The 18,242-nt window shown below is 32.1% G+C and overlaps 2 protein-coding genes across 2 annotated transcripts; both read right to left on the bottom strand.

Annotated features, from left to right (window-relative positions):
- Nucleotides 1-743: 743 nt before the first annotated feature.
- On the bottom strand, nucleotides 744-14,929 carry LOC134690273 (sodium-dependent proline transporter-like). The gene is made up of 15 exons (XM_063550252.1): nucleotides 14,746-14,929; nucleotides 13,483-13,599; nucleotides 12,532-12,988; nucleotides 11,785-11,941; nucleotides 10,719-10,851; nucleotides 10,172-10,306; nucleotides 9,297-9,400; nucleotides 8,761-8,885; nucleotides 7,760-7,872; nucleotides 6,352-6,480; nucleotides 5,803-5,902; nucleotides 4,792-4,892; nucleotides 4,128-4,301; nucleotides 3,357-3,521; nucleotides 744-1,610 (listed from the first exon to the last, which is right to left on the bottom strand). Exons 1-15 carry the CDS (start codon nucleotides 14,776-14,778, stop codon nucleotides 1,503-1,505), a joined length of 2,151 nt encoding a protein of 716 aa, XP_063406322.1. The 5' UTR covers nucleotides 14,779-14,929; the 3' UTR covers nucleotides 744-1,502.
- Nucleotides 14,930-16,126: 1,197 nt separating this feature from the next.
- On the bottom strand, nucleotides 16,127-17,952 carry LOC134690263 (uncharacterized). Its single transcript, XM_063550243.1, has 2 exons — nucleotides 17,767-17,952; nucleotides 16,127-17,132 (listed from the first exon to the last, which is right to left on the bottom strand). The coding sequence occupies exons 1-2, from the start codon at nucleotides 17,827-17,829 to the stop codon at nucleotides 16,311-16,313; spliced, it is 885 nt and encodes a 294-aa protein (XP_063406313.1). The 5' UTR covers nucleotides 17,830-17,952; the 3' UTR covers nucleotides 16,127-16,310.
- Nucleotides 17,953-18,242: the final 290 nt, after the last annotated feature.

Here is an 18,242-nt window from a genome sequence, read left to right as displayed (position 1 = left end):
TAAAGTATCTGAAGTTGTAAAAAAAAAAAAAAAAAAAAAAGGAATCTTACATTAAATTATTTAAAACTGAATAATACGAATAGCATGACTGTATAAACTATGAGAAGAGTTCCAATCATTTGGATCAGACTCCCTTATAAAGTGTAACATACACGTACGTATCTACCTTTGCGAAAGGGCCCTCCCTCAAATCAATCCATGTGTTCGTAGATAGTAGATGTTGTTGTGTCCTGTTAAATTGTTATACGATGATGACTGATGTTCCCATATTTTGACTATTTTATTGATTGTGACTGTTTATTTAACGCATCATGTAAATGTAACGGAATTTGATGAGACTGTTATTAAAGTGAGAGGGTTAGCGCTATAGAACCAGGTTTAATCCACCATTTTCTACATTTGAAAATGCCTGTACCAAGTCAGGAATATGACAGTTCTTGTCCATTCGTTTTTGATGCGTTTTGTTTTTTGATTTTGACATGTGATTATGGACTTTCCAAATTGATTTTCCTCTGAGTTCAGTATTTTTGTGATTTTACTTCCCCTATACAGACCGGTATGTGTATATTTAAAAAAACGAAAGTCATCGATCGTAAACTAAGTAAAATGAAACAATGCCAATTTGATCAGATTTATCATTGAATACTTCAGTCCTCTTTGAAAATTACGAGCTCTTAAAAGCAGTGTCTAATAGCTAGAAAAATAACTAGTAATTTTGTACATGGCTGAATGTTAATACAAAACAAAATTGTTTATCTTTTATAATAAAAAACAAAGTCATTTCACATCTGCATATGACAATAGTGTTAATAAATACATGTATTAGATAAAAGGTTAAGATTGTTATTTTGTACAAAATGACATCAATACGTATACATGTAATGATATAATAAATGTTTTTCAAGTAAAATTGGACGATTCGAATCAGCAGTAATTTGAAATCCATCCAGCAATAAAAATGAACGATCTAATTAAAAAAAAAAACAGGTGAAAAACCTGACAGTGAAATATCTTCGAACAGAGGGTAAAATGATGATTCCAATGAACTTGATTTTGATGAAATTGAAACCACTATATATAAACATGAATTATGGAAATTAAATTGCAAGTATCGTACTCGATGTAAAAAAGATGTTTATATAAAAATGAAAAAGTAGAAAGAGCAATTACACCACATGAATCATTTCTATACATTTTTCAAACCTTTGACAATACACCGGGATTTTGAAACAAATAGTTCAAATATTGTGTATAAAAAAAAACAATTAATATGAAAACATGCACATTGCCATGTTAAATGTCTTAATTCACATATATTTATGATTAAATAAGTTGAATAGCATAAGGAGCAATCATTTCTAACTTATTGAATCTGTTATTTGATTGATTTTTAGGCAATACACAATACCGATTAATAACAATATGTCTTTCTATGCCTCGTTCCCAGCAGCAATTTTATACTTGAAAATGTACCACGGGTAACATAATGATGACACTATATTTCAAACTGTTGATTCAAAAGTTAATGACGTAATTCTAGAAATGCCAGCTTCTGATAACTCTCCTGTTGACTTGGCTTTGAAACCAGGTATAGAATAAATACTGGATGCCTGTTAGGGTTAGATAAAGTAACGTGATCACATGAAGATACATCAGAAAAAAGTTGTCCATTAACAATAAAATGACATGCATAATAAGGATTTAAATGTCATAAATCATCGAAAATACGGCTCTTTTCCAGAATAAAATTCAAATAGTTCGCTCATAGCTCGAAGTGTGTTTTGTAAATATCATCTGAGTATCTTCCTTCTGTGTCAGTTTAAAGGCGATACACAAAATGCCTTTCCATGCATTTTTCTTCATTGAAACTCATTAGAGTGGAATTAATTATTTTATTACATCATGTCTTTCATATCGTAAGTTAAGCCAATGGGCTGGGTATCCAGCAACTTCAAACGGTGTGACTACAGTATAATGTTTCTTTGATTTTCCCAATTATGAAGCAATATATATTTTGATTCTGTACATGAAATGCTAGAAGATTAAAACTGGACGTCTTCTAATGGTTATTTATAACAAGTTTTATTTTTTAATTACAGATTTTGTTATGTTACAAATAACACACACATTGATCAGGGTAGATAGAATAATTGCAGTCAACAAACGTATGTATATATATATAATATCAATATGTTTTATCTTGATATTTTTTTAAAACTTTATTTAATATAAGCCATTTACCATACATAAGTTTTTTAGAGCCCCAAAAACACACACACATACACAAAATCACGAGAAAGTGTTTTGGTTATAATTCATTGTATATTCACTGTTTTATGAAATTAGGCATCTGATAAATTTGGTGTGTCCGAAGTGCTGTCTATAATTTTAAAGCCAATGATATTTAAATAATGTAATATACTGACCGGCTTTAGAAACGCAACACTAGATTATTTTTGTGTTGTTTTTGAATGAATGTGTCACCGTAAATAGCGATGACTGCCTGTTACAAACGCCAAAATAATTGTTAGAAAGGTCAAAAAATACTGTCTGACATGTTTTAGGTTCTGTTTTACAACTTCTGATTTTGCATTTGTTCAACCCATTAATTGCTTTTGGCAATTATGCGGTTGGAACTTGAGTGCTTTAAAGGTTTTCCCTCAGTCGATTCTTTGGTAATTCAGTTTATGGGAAACATTTAAGGCATGAATCTGTACTCAATGACACTCGGCAATTTGATAAGCAGTTGACGTTGCGGCCGTAAAAATGTCTTGCAAATGACGTTGCGTATTCAAATTCTGTTGACGTTTCATTGTCACTACACGCTGATCTGTTCATTGATGGCTAGAAACAAATCTGGTCTACTTGTTTCGTTGTCGGAAGGACAGTAAGACGAGTTTCTGAAGTCATAAAGTATGGTTGCAGCACGTTTATGTTTTCATGTTTGCAGTATTCTTAAGGGATAATTCAGTTTTTTATTTCTCAGTCTTGGCAAAATGGGGATGCAATATTTTTAAACTGAATTAAGTGAGGCAATGGATTTAAAGAACTGTTTGACAACGCAAAAAAAACTGAAACAATCTTTCATGGGTCCAAAATTTCGCTTTAAGAAATTCGTGCGACTTAAAATTTCGGTATGTTCAATAACCACAGGAAAGTCAGATTTTGATTTTTTGTAAGGAGAAAGAAGTATGATAAGCATGGACAGAAGTTGTAAGAGAATCAAACAAGATTTGGTAAAAAAAATCAACAAAACGAGTGTTGCGTTTCTAAAGCCGTTCAGTATATTTGAAAAGCTGTATGACCTAATAGTTAGTTTCTTATTGTGTTAATTCCGAAAACTAAATAAAACTTACCCTAGACGATGCGTAAGTTGATGGTGTACTATAGCCTTTGTTCAGATAAGCTCCTCTTTCTGCCCAGGGATCTAATACCCAATCATCAACATAGGTCACCAACTTGCGATGCTTAACTAATGCAGGACCCCACTCATCAGAAGGTGAAGTCAACAAACTTAATTTCTAAAACAAAATGAGAAAAAATAATATAGATAACAAGTCACCCCATTCTTTCCATTTAAATATAACGCAACTTTGTATATTCCTGGGTTAGTTTTCGTTAATCATACAATAACGTGTGCGACTTTGTATCAAGTGTTTGCTTTCAACTATCGTGTTCAAAATCAATACAAAAGAGCCAGAACAGCTCTTGGTATCTTATGTTGTATTTTTTTTTGTCTGCTTTTTCATTAACGTAAACTCGCATCTCTTTGTAATCACGATATAGTAATGAAAAGAATAGTGTTTTTTTGAACGGTATGTACTTCCATTTAGTGTTTTATCACATAGAATATTTCAATATATTTTTTCATATATAGATCTATCCGTTTTACCATTGAGATCACGAATAGGTTTTTGTTGTTAAAAATTCCTGATTATACATTTATTTATAGATATAAATAAATGTGATATGAATTCCATTGAGACAATTCTGCATACAAGTCAGAATTCGTAAAAGTAAACAATTATAGGTCAAAGTACGGTCTTCAAAATGGATCCTTGGCTAACACCGAACATCATGCATAGTTTATAAGATATAATTTACAGTTATGCGAAGTGTTTACGTACCTCTTTAACTGACAAGTAGGAATCAGCATAGCCAATTTTGTACAATATAACAATAGGTATTGGGATAACCATCATAACAGCAAGAAACCATCCTATACCATCAGCCCATCCTGGAAACTTGTAGTCACCATACGTTGACGATTCATAATCAACAAATGTGAACACGAAAATAAACTGAAAAAGAAAAGATTTTTTTTTTCTAAATGATGTTCCATATTTGTACTTACTAAAACTCAAGAGTTTTGAAATAAATTGTTGGCTTTTATCATAATATGTGGAACACAACGCCTATGAAAAGTGTTCTGTTACTTTTTTAATCTCTTATAAATAATCAAACTACCGAAAACGTTTACGTTTTTGTAATTTGGTAAGCGGATGTCTTTTGGTAAAACTGTGAAAACAAATTAATTGATAACTTTCATCACTCAGTTGAACAGCCCATTTAAAAGTAATCAATTAAATTTTATTTGGCATCTCCCAACAACAAACGACATCATGCACTACAGATCATTGCAGATATATGTTATACTGTTATACACGCATTTTTCAAGTTGTATTCATAATAGAAGAGGTTGTTCCTTTTTTTTTCATTTAAGGTAGAACCAAGTTTACTTGATTCCCTCTTAAATGATTTAACTTATCTTTATACTAGAAGTGAACATACCATTAAAACTAAGGGACTTATTACCATCCATAACACTTTCCATACAACCGATATCTTGAAACCCAGCATTACTTCAATATCTTTCATGAATCGAGTGACACCTATAATAAAATAAAAAATAAATTGACTTACAAGTTATGTTCTATCTTCAAAAGATACTGAAGGTTGAACTGTTAGTCATGTTAGTGTCGTATTACATGGAACACTATTATAGTTTTAATTTTCGAAATAGGCACTAGCTGCATTAAACTTGGTACCTTATAAAGTAAAAAATAAAACACTAAGTCGATACCTCTGCTGCTGGACTGGTATCTACGATGGTACTTTAATACAGGCAAGAAAACACGGTTGTTGTTTTAGCGTGCTTTCATAAACCATAGGAAATGTATGTATCTCTCTTGCAAATACTTTCAAGTATGATTCTGTTATTCAAGCAACGATAATCAACGAAGTTTTGTGTCTATATAGTAAAGAACACTTGCAACTAATATGTAAGGGATTCATAGGCAGCGTATATGTAAGGGGTGTGTAGATGGCCTGTTGCGGGGAGGGGGGATTACATATCCACAATACTCCTTTTCAATTAAAGTTTGAATTTCCAGCCATTCTTTCATCTTGAATATACATGATACCTTTGTTAAGCAAACACCAAATAATAAATCATATAATCTTAACACAGAGTTAATAGAGTGGTATGTTTCTTTAACCCCTCTGTGCAAATGTGCTTATCAAATTAAATCATCATGATTACCAGGACACAGATAAGTAATTACATAAAATTGCATGGTTATTGGTGTTAGCATTAGTTTGTTTTACACACTTGGTTTTACAGACTGCCAGAAACATATGCGTAAAATTAAAAGAATGCATCTTACAAAAGAGTTACTACCAAAAAAATAGGAAGTGTCATTTCAGTATTGGAGTATAAGTCATTGGCACTGTGAGATCCACAGTTAGTAGAAAACTCTTGCATTAATAGTGGTTATACATATACACACATTATGAACTTACCATATGCATATGTAAGGCACATACATTCTGCAAAACCTATTAATAATAAAGTCCAACCTCCTACATAATTATCTAGAATTTGCAAGAGATATATACCACCCTGCAAAAGAAAAACAAAATAATTCAGTACTCGAAATTGTACAGTTAAAAAAATCAGCATATATATACCAGGAATCAAGTCTAATTGCTTCCAAACAGAAACGGAAATAGAAAATTACTGTAGTCTAGAAAATATGATCCTTTTGCACTATGAATGCAATGTACAGAAAACAGGTCCTATAATACACACAAATAAAATTGAGAATGGAAATGGGGAATTTGGCATATATAGTCATTAATTTTTCAGTTTTCTTGTATATTACCCATATAGAACAGCCTAACTAAAAAAATTGTCACGCATCTTTTATTAATATGTTATTCCTCGAATACCAGAAGGAAACACTATACAAGTTATGTATACCAAGAATGGTTCTATTTTATTCCATTCTGAAGCTAATGTACCAAGAAATAAGAAAATTGTTTTTTTTTAAGAAATGAGAGAATTCTTACCGGACATGTGAGTGGAAGGCCGGCAAGAAAGAAGAGTGAACAAATGATGAGTATAACTATTGTTTTATGTTGTCTTAGATGTGGCCATTGGTCAGTCACACCTGTCAGGACAGTTTCTAACATGGCAAACTGAAATAGACAAACAATATACATGTTATCAATATAATGACTATACAATTATTTTATTTCCTTCAAGACTTAAAGCTTTTTATCGATTAAAATGATTCAGGTCTCTAATCTATTATACTTAACCAAAAGCGTATGGCCATAGGAGAAACATATCCTTTCCTTATCATCTTAAAAAATGCACGACACAATTCTCTCAGATTTATAACTACATTTGTACATTACCATTATCTTAATTTTGCTACTTTAATGTAAATAATGGAGAGGAAAACAAAGGTTTCAACTCTTGCTTCGTTTTACTACATCATCAACAGACAAATCAAAAATTGACACAATCCATTAAACAATTCACAAGTAATACGCATTTGTTACACAGCAAGTGAGAATGTGAAAACACATAACTTGCGCATCATTTTTCATTCTAATCTGAATAATATTTTCTTATCCTTCGTCAAGAAATCGCATGACCAGCAAATAGTTCTGTGTAACAGTGAAAACATTGAGTTGTTTGCATTGTTATATAAGGTTATGATGCAACGATAAAACCTTTCGAATAGACCACTTTCGAGTTCATCCGTCACCGGAAAAAACTCGTCAATTATACGCGCCTTTATCATCGTCATTTGTGCGTTTAGGGGCGTCTTCACTTCCTTCCAATGTTGAGCGAGTGGTTGGAAAACTATAATTCTATATTGTACGAATTATTCGGCAAATTGAATTCTCAAAATTGACAATCAACACTGCTGTCATTAGGGAAATGTCAGTAAGTACCTACAGAGCAACCATTATTTCTAGTTTATCCTGCACAAAGACGATCACTAAGACGCTTGATGAACGTAAATAGTGCAGGGATACAGGCGAGCCCCTCTATCTGGTAAATGACGTCATAAAGGCGTGTATAATTGACGAGTTTTTGCCGGTGACGGATGAACTCGAAAGTGGTCTATTACTTGACAAGTTTTGGTGTGTCATAGTTTTTGCAAAAATCGAATATGATTCAAGATTTAATCCATTCATAAAAAGCCGTCTTTTTAAAAAAAAAATTGAGCAGAATTTGCCTATTATACGTCTGAAACCAACTTAATTTCCTTAATTCGTAGGAGGTCGATTTTTTACTGAGGCTTCTCTAGAATAAAAATCATGATCCGCCCTGTAATAGATTACCATCCGCTGATAGAATGTAATTGTAACTAAATTCAATCGCATGTTTCACCTTAATAACCCTACCAAAAGTATCAAAATAAATTGCAAAAACAGCTAAATTATGTATTTTTTAAATTACCTGACTGTCCAGCCCTAAAGTAATCAGCATTAAGAAAAATAAAATGGACCAAAATGGCGCCCCTGGCATACTAGTGACTGCCTCAGGGTAAACCACAAATGCAAGACCTGCACTTGAAATATATATGTACATCTATTTGTAACTACAGAAATTGCTGCTGTAAATGTTTGAAGTTTAGTATAACGTTATGTACATGTAAGTAATCTGGCTGTTTAATCTTTTAGACGAGTTTATTTTTTTAAATAGAATCATTACCAGACTGTGCTGTGCTCGAACACTGTAATGTGTTTGATGACATAATGTTTTGCCTAAGTTTTAGTTGAAAGCAGGATTTTAAGGCACCCATGTCTTGTTCATTTATTCAATAAAAGGTAAAGATATATGTGTTACAGAGTATGTCTAACCCAAATGTCACCCGTCTAGTTGCTCGTTATGAGTAAAACTCTGATATCTCTTGGTATCTTCTATATACTTATTTCACTGAAAGCAAGCCAAAAGTTCGAAGTCTGCTGATTATGAGATATGAATTCCAACATTCTTATATCGGCTGTGCAGATCTCTTACCACAGCATGAACAGTAAACGTATCTTACATAATGTTAAAAGAAATAAGTCTTCGAGTTTCAGTCGTGTTTTCTATATACTGTTATTAAGCACATTGATAACAATCAATCTAAATCGACAAATTAGACGCATTGCGTAACTATTGTTTAAACAGCATATTTATCACATCTTTCAATAAATCGATTAATCCAAAAATAAAGCATAACATATCATTGCCTTGTGTATTGTTGCTCATACACCGGTTTTTATTAAAAAATAATATACTTGTACGTTATATTTTTACACTACAGTCATAAGAAATGAAATAATCAACAAATGTTACAATGTAAGCAGAGAGAAGAAATGACGACAGGATAAAACATCTTTTTCTCAGCAACATAACCAAAGCTATGATGAAAAATTTGCAACAATATTCAGAAATGATGGAATTGTATTTACCATCTCTAGCAACATCTTTCACGTGCAAGTTCATTCGACCAGCCATGTAACCCAGAAAAGAGAAAATAACAAATCCAGCAAAAATACAGGTCAATGTATCTCCTACACATACTATTATAGAATCCCTGAAATAAATAATAATAAATGCATTATAGGGGATCTCCTAATCTAAAATATTAAAATAACATAAATTCATTTACATAAAGAAAGAAGTTTAACTATTTATATATATAAAATTATACATCTAACGAAAACACATTTTCATATTATTAATTTATGTTCTACACAAAAATATTTTATCAGTAGTCATTGAAGAGATGTATTTATAACAAACAATAAGGAATGTTAGTTTGCACTAGTTAATATCCGGGTATTTATCATGTTTATAAAACGGTTACTTATCCAAAACGAAAGTTACGTGTGCAAAATTTAAGCGATAGCAATACATCGGAATGACCTCAACCTCAAACCCAACCGGCCAAACAACTTGGAAACATAAATAATCTACATTCCAATGATTATAAAGTTACTCTTACTTGAGTATGTTATTATGGAATCTGTTATAACTAGCCAATGTTACTAATCCACCTCCAGCTATAGACATAGAAAAGAATATCTGTACAGCTGCATCTTTCCACACCTTGAAATAATGTGCAATAGATATCAATACCGTTATAGCAATGATATGAATACATTATTGCGTATGTATATAGATATAGGAAGATGTGGTATGAGTGCCAATGAGCCAACTCTCCATCCAAGTAACAGTTTATAAAAGTAAACCATTTTAGGCCAAGGTACAGCCTTCAACACGAAGCTATGGCTCACACCGAACACGAAGCTATGAAGGACCCCAAAAAAATCTAATGTAAAACCATTCTAACGAGAAAACCAACGGTCTAATCTATATAAATGCGACGATTTCAATTGAAAATAATGTCAGTTTCAAATTAGCAATATTATACACCAGACAAGTTGTGACACTTGCTCTGTTTTCATTGAATATTTTGATCAGTTTAATATTCCTTGTTATCAACGATTGTTAGGACGAAACTTTCTCAATCAAAGTTTAACTCCGACAATTTTGTTTGTTCAGCTTAGTCCCTATGAATTTGGTGCTTTAAACAATTTGACATGACGATTACCCTAAAGGCTCGTCTCCAACGTATCAGATGAAGGTAATCCAGAAACATGTTATTTGTGCACACTAAAAGTGGACCGTACGCATAAATGTTTTTCATCTGTATTTACTTACTTACATATGATAGATAAATTCAGAAATTTTACAATGCGACGAAAGTCTTGTAAATCTGGTATCGTTTTAGCAGTGTTATTTTCTCTTGTTTAAATATCTGCATTAATCATAAAATATGACTTATGAAAAATTCATAACTTCTAAAAATAATTATACCTGAGCGTCTAGAAGCCTATCGAAGTCTGGAACAATGAAATAATATATACCCTGACCTGCATTGTCGAGTGTTACACCACGGAAAAATAAAATAATCAACACAACGAACGGGAAGATAGCTGTGAAATATACAACCTGAAATAAAATGAAATATCAAATGACTCCGAAACACGCATTTGGTGCCCTTCGTTCCAGTTACTATTTACATAGAAGTCCATTGGTTGTCGTTTCATTATAGTGTACTGAAAGCAGGATATCTATTATATGATTACAAAGAATAAGAATTATTATATACTAGTAGTTCGCTTGCATTTTTAAAAATACAAAAAAAAACTCTGTACGCTCAAGCTGGCTTTTTCGGTATTTCAACATATTATCTAATTTATTTTTATTGTTTAATGAATGTACCTATTAAAAATCTTTTTCTATACGTGTTTCTTTTCAGTCATTGAATCTAGCTTTTCAGTTGTTTTTAAATACGAGTATACAATTTATACGTTTGCAGCCTTTTTCCTAACTTTTCGATCAGTTGATATAAAATGCTTACCTTTCCAGTTGTTTTAATACCCTTCATAAGGCACAAGAAGCATATTATCCACGCTAACATTAAACACATTACAAGCTGCCATTTAGGTTGTCCGAAGTCATCCATACCAGAGCTCATATTTATTGCTCTGTTGCTGTAAATAAAAGTTTCTATACATTCAGAAAAGTTTGCGTGTATTTTTATTGCTATTTAAAGTATATATTTGCATTTTTCTGTTGATTTGAAAGGTCAAATCCGTTTGATTCAGTGTGTGCTTCTGCTGACCATACCTGGGTATTGACAAATGTGTACTCTTCCGAGGAATTAGGGTTCATTTAAGGTTAAAAGAAGGGATTTGCATTGCCCAATCTTTTTAAGTTTGAGTCTGTAGCATACTATTTTGACCGTGTAATAGTTTGTTTCTTTTCTACTATTACTTTTAAACCCCATATTGGTTTCTTTCTTATTCACAAGGTGGTTCGATTCTGACCAACACCATTATATAAAGACGGTAATTTTGGTTAAGGGGTAGAAATGCTTACTGGCAGTAGATTTCACAAAGCACCGATTTTAAATAAGTATCGCAAGGGTTTATTTTACTCTCGTGTAGCATTGTATATCGGTTTTGACGTTTCCATTATAACTTGACGTGGCTGAGTATTTATACATCCCGCACAACCAAACGGACTCCCCCTAGCATGTGTTGTGTGCTACTGCCGGACGAGATCAATAGAGATTACCACATGTTTGTATCCTATTAATTCCTTTTGGAAATACAAATACGATAATCATACTGTAATAATACTATAATTATACAAATTGTATGCCTTAGTTTTTTTCACAGCATACATGCAGGCCGTACATTGACCTATAATGGTTTACTCATTTGTAAATTGTTATTTGGATGGAGAGTTGTCTCATTGGCACTCACACCACATCTCCCTATATCTAGTTGTCACATTATTTGCTAAGGATTCAAAAGTGTAACCACATACAGATGATTATATTAAAATTCAAGAACCAAATTAAAAATGATAGTGAATATAAAACTAATCAACATGCCATCTAAATAGGTTATTATACTAACGTCCAGTACTCTTCAGCTGCTGATATCCTTTTATGTCCGGTAACTTCTGTAAACATGGTGTCATTCCATAATCCAAGGAACTGGTCCCCATTGTAACAAGTTCCATTCAGATACTTTGTTGTAGTACAGTCGATCAGAGGAAGTTTATCAGCACAAACTATAATAAAGTGGTCAAATTTACATGCACATGAAACACATTTGTTTTAATTTACTCTGCAAGATTCAATTCTTTTCCATCGTATGGTAAATCTAAGTTTCAATGAAAAATCATTATCAAACGTTCACGAAGATTGGATATTTGTAATTTTTCTCATATTTTCTTTCTCAAACTACAGATATGACAATTTATGTTCAGCAAAGGTAATAGCTTCGATTACAAAATATCCTTTTTGTTACGGTCACGAATTGTAAAAAAATATTTTTATTCTAAAAGACTTGATTGCAACTAAAAAAAGATAAGTCCAAGAAATATGAAAGGAAGTACATGTATTGTAATAATGATTCAAGTATATATAGATTTTCATTTTCTAGAATAAGTATTACTATCAATTGTTTTTTTTTATTAAAATTATAAGTAAAATTAGTATTCAAAATATCAAAACGCACTGAATATTCTAGTAATATGTAAAGGACATTTTTTATTTGGTAAATAAGGATTATAATTTATTGTCGAGCCGCAGACGTATGCATGATTTTTTTCTCGGTTTGCTGAGGAGAAATTGTGTTTGTCATTAAGTAAGAACTTACATTCAGTATTCCACTCTGGATTATAACAGTCAGCCCAGGGGAGATCACTCGTGAATGAAACAAACAAATAATAATACGACCAAGCTAAGATCATGTTGTAGTATAATGATGTAAAACCAGACACCAGTACCATTGCGATTCCAACACCTTTAAACATAGGCGCGAACTTCCAGCATGTCATTGGTCCACTGCTACAAAACTGACCAAGTGACGCCTCCATAAAGAATAGGGGGACACCGATTAATCCCATCATCAAAACAAACGGAATAAGAAATGCACCACCACCGTTCCTGTAGCACAAGTAAGGAAAACGCCACACATTTCCAAGTCCAACAGCGTATCCAAGAAGGGAGAGAAGGAAATCGAATCTCCCTGACCAGTTTCCACGATCCTCGTTTTCATCTTTACCGAATATCAGCTTCCTACTGTCTGTTGTTTCCACTGTAACTCCAGTACCCTGTTGAAATATATCATTTATGATTCAGTTCTAACAGTAATGAAAAAAAGTACATTCTAGTATAAAGGGAAAGACATGACAAAAATAAGTTGCATGGGACTTGTTTTACGAGTGAATAAAAAAATTAATGATGTACCATTATCAGAGTGCTATTCATTTGTTATTTCGTCCATTTAGTCGAACGCTTCCATTGATATTTTGCTTAAAAAAATATTTAGTTTACTTTTTATTAAATATTTGGTGTCATAAAATCAGGCTCTTTTCTGATTTTCTGCTTTATTACACGCTAATATCGGCCGTTGCTCTTCTATGTAAATCAACAGATGCAGTAGCGTCCAACACAATCGATCTGCTTACATTTAAACTAAAACCGCATGACAGTATAGAACAGAAAATAAATTTTAGTCGTATTGCAAACTGCAAATGAGAACATTAACGTAATCTTCAAAAAGAAGCGCATTGATTTTATAAAACCATCAAAGATAAAAACTTACCGTGGAAGGTGTTCTAGAATATCCCTTTTTGTCATCGTAGATTCCAGGGTCCAGGGAGGTTCTTATTTCTTTGCCTTCTACAGAACTTTCATCTGACTCATAATAATCCCGTCTGGCCTGAGTAATTATAAAAACTGAGTTGATAACAAAACCAAAAATCACCAAGAGAAAAAAAAATGAACATACTATTCGCTTCACATCGTTATACCCGCGTCAGTGAGTTTAGAATAAAACCTTTCAGTTTGTTTTCATGTCGATATCGGCTAACTATTTGATTTGTTGATTTCTTAATATGCTAAATGAACAGTCCGTGTAATCATTCATTGAAATATTCCCTGGAAGTTGAAACGTGTAATCATTCATTGAAATATTCCCTGGAAGATGAAACGTTTTGTATAAAGCAAGAACAAAGGGACTTGACACAAGTCTCATTTCCATAGCAGTAACGGTTACTTACATATTATTTTTACTGATATCGGCAGTATGACCGCCAAACACGAATTTGGAATGGACTTTTGACACGTTCATTTAACTGTTTGGAGGTGCTTTGGGGGAAAATTCATCCTCGCTACAGTTAAGGGTTATATTTATAAGTTTTAATTGCAGAACTCTTAATCCAGTTACTCCATTGTAACTCGTTTTGAACCAGGAAGTTCTTATCATTGGCTATATTGAAATTATTGACAAAACCTTGTTTTCTTATGTACATTCTCAAACAGATAGAATCTCTTGCAAACTCTGGAAAACGGTATGCGAATTTATGATTGATTGGTTTATTGGTTGATTATTTCATAACTCCGGTTAGCCTAAAACTGCTATATCACATAATAGTACAAAAAACTGTAGGATAAGAAATGCTAACATTGACACTTTGTATATAACAAAGAAATATGTGTTAAATGTTAATATAACAAATAATACTACTTTATTAAAAATATATATACAATTCTTGTTTTAATAACTCATTAAATCATGTTTTAGTAATTGTGTGTTTAAAGGTTTTCCCGATGACAAACCAGTGTATCCACTGATCCATGAAGATTGACATATTTAAGTCCATGTTTACAATATATGTAGTCTTCTTTAATAAAGCATGTAATTGATATCAAAATAAATCAATGGAATATATAAACTATGGTTTCCTAATTTAATAAATGCATTTTGAATCAACCCCGAGAACATTTTGTTACTAATTTAATGATTATATGATAGCAATTTACAGAAAGGTAAAACAATCAAATTACTTAATTAGAAATTACTTACGCCTCCTTTAAGTCCAGGTTTGGATTTTGACATAGTTCAAGTTTATTAACTGACAATTGTTAAGTGTGTACCCATTTTCTACCCATGCCACCCGAATAAGGAAGCAGTCATGTTTCAAACCAAGCGCTTCATCATGATTATATATCCATTCACCTGGCAAACGTCACGTGACAGGATTTAAACTAGGTAAAAAGATTCCATAGACCAACTTAGCTTGCTTAACTGTATAAGGTTCGTTTCCAAACTTATGACAATATAATTAAAACATTCATTTTCTGACTTCAATATCCAAGTCCCTCGTTATTATGTTCAAAAAGAAGAATTGAGGTATCCATTAGTTCCTGATTACAAATTAGTTATTAATAACCCAAAAATGAAGAAATCAGACCGCTGAAATGATGATCAATAAATATAACAGGTAACGTTTAATTGCTGACAATATTTTTCTAGAATTGCCGTGTACGATTGATCAATGAAATGTGATATCAATGTAGAAACAAAATCAAATAGTCAATACGTTGTATTTTAGCAATAAGTAAAGTATGCCAATCACTGGCTCATTAGATATATAAAGTGCATCTTTGAAATGAATCAATGTACATCAATTAACCATGTTAACATTAGACATTAATCGTCCTTCAAAGGTTTTTCTATAGCGACTCATGTTGTGGATACATCTTTATTGTAACAAAGACTACGAAATATATTTTAACGCAGTTTTGTCAAGTCTTTAGTTTCCAACGTAGTGATTTCTAATGTCTGTGACTTTGCTGTTTTCCGCAATATCATTGTCTTGTTTTTTTCTTTGACATTAATGTATTATTGATATCATTATTTTTTTTTCGATTAACCAATGCTGAACTTTAGACTGTGATCTGTGAAGCCCGTCATGATTTACATCTAGCCTAACTTTAACAATGATAAACTACATAAATCTTTCTTATTATTAATGCAATTTCTTTCAAGACGAACCAACTTCGAGGACGATTTTTATAAAACTCGTAAAATAAATATCGATAAAAAAAATGCTGCCAATAAAATTTTCCTAAGTTTGTCACCCTTTTTTCACCATTGACCATAGCATAATAAAATATTAAAGTAGTCGTATATGTATATTCCATGGCATTCAGTTTCAGTGACAATTTAATTAAATATCATTTGAATGCCAAAGGGCTATACTAACAAATATACCATATATTGAAGTGAAATAAATGTTAAAGATAATAGGATAAATTTTCCGATTAATATATAAAAACAATTTCAACATCCGCAGCTACAAACTAATCAGTAAAACTGAAAATCAATATTTTTTTTCGAAATTTTTAATGAAAAACTGAAAACTTTTTTACATAAAACTACACTAAAATTGTCACAGTTCTTTTCGGAATTTTACAGTAAATAACATCTATGTACATCGTGTATCTATTCAACCGTATGTTGTTCTTTTTGGGGTTGTATTTCGAATCTTTCATTTTCGACACTGACTCTAACTGACATAGACAGGTTTTTTGACACAACCTCTTATATATTTATTTACACAAACGCTGCAGAATGAGCACATGTTTTCAATTGATATTTTTCTTGTTCAATCTATGACTTTGGATATGGTGCTTCTTCATTTTCATGTTCTTATGTTTCATTCTTCTTTTATGTTTATTACGCGTTCTCTTTTCCAGTCGTTGTTTTAACGTTTTGATGCCTCTGTTCTTTTTCATTTTCTGGTTTAAGTCAATCGACTGTCGCGATAACTCCTGTTGTACGGTGTTCAAATCAACATTTCTATCCAAATGTCCATGCAATGCTTTGAAATGCCTTTTCTGTGTTCCTATAGGATAATTCAAATATTTATTCCTATTTCTCTTAATTTTGTGAACGTTGGGAGGTATTCGTTTTACCCTTGCAGATCGTTTCAATCGCTTGACTTGGGACAGTTCAATTGTATTCGGATCATGAAAACGTTTTACTCTAGAAAGATCCTTTTCATGTAATGCAAATTCAACCGATCTTTTAGAACGTTTCATTCTGGACAAGTTCGGTTCGTCATGAGCGACTGTCAAGGTTTCATATGGGGACCGTTTTAATCGTTTCACACGAGTGAGTCTGAATGAGTCCACATCAAGATCTTTAAAACGTTTAGCTCTTGACAGTTCAGGTAAAACTACTTCACTAGCTCTTTTTGTCCGTTTAACACGTGACAAACCAGGTTTTAATGATCGTTTTAAGCGCTTAATTCTTGACAATTCACGTTCAAAGTATTCGTCTCTTTTCATACGCTTTACTCTGGGAAGCATTGCATCTGAACCCTTCAGCCTCTTAACCCGTCTTAAATCATTTTCAAGTTGGAGCTCTGAAGTTTTTTCTACTTCTCTTTTTATGATAGTATGACTCTAAAAAACATAGGAAACAAATATCAATTTAAGTAATAACGAAAATAATTCAGTGACATTAGCAAAGCTTAGGACTGCAGGAGAAATATCTAAAAAAAAAAACTATCTCTTTGAAATACTGCATGTTGGTATAGCTTTCCAACACATTAGTGTCGTAACATTTGCTGTAATAGTCTCAACAAAACAAATACCAGTCGTTTCGTTTTTATGTATGTATTGCTTGTTGTGACTAGAATGTCAAAATCTGTTTGAATCTCCAGTTCGAATTCGTTCATCTTATCGTCCTAATATACCCTGTTTTAATCCCGTTTCCCCTCTTCTATCATTGAATAATACCAATAGGTTTATTTGTCAAAATGCAGTTTACAACAACCTAACTGACATTTAAAAGACATATTACAAACTCTAATTATGCCAAATTATCCTCATTTATTAAATGGTTAAAACATTAACGTCTACATGTGTGCTGTTTATTGTATATTTTAAACTAACAAGATTTCTTTTTAAATCCGATCAATCGTGGTATCTTTCCTATTTCGAAACAAACATAATATTCATAAAAACGGGAAAATTCGTCAATTCAATGACGCAGAATTCAATAAATTGACGTTTTTAAATAATGAAAATGCCTTACCAGTACTGTCTCTGTTAAAGTTGAAAAACAGAATACAAGAACTAGAAACACGGGTACCACCATGATGCAGAAGAAATAAAATGTCTATTACATAACAACTAATTCAGTTCGAAAATGTCCACAAACGGGCGATCAATAACAACAGCATCAACCCGCAAGAAATTCTAATGTCGTCTGGCAACATAATCACGTGGTTTGATGGTTATTAAAACGATCGATTTGGACAGTCGAGATTGTATTGTATTAGATATATCAAACCGTAATTATCAAATTTCTTTAAAAATTGCAGAATTTCACGAAAATAATGAGATCCAAGTAATATCCCAGTGTTTTGTGTTTTTATTTTACACTCTCTCTCTCTCTCAGAATAATTATAAATAAAATTGGATTAATCGTGATTTTGTCTGTATCATCTTGTTCAATGGAAAGACAATGGGTGGCATCAAAGAGTTTTGTTAGATATTTTAAACAACCTG

This window comes from Mytilus trossulus, chromosome 1 (assembly GCF_036588685.1).
Source record: "Mytilus trossulus isolate FHL-02 chromosome 1, PNRI_Mtr1.1.1.hap1, whole genome shotgun sequence".
Lineage (NCBI taxonomy): Eukaryota > Metazoa > Mollusca > Bivalvia > Mytilida > Mytilidae > Mytilus > Mytilus trossulus.
This window is presented reverse-complemented; position numbering and strand designations above follow the sequence as displayed.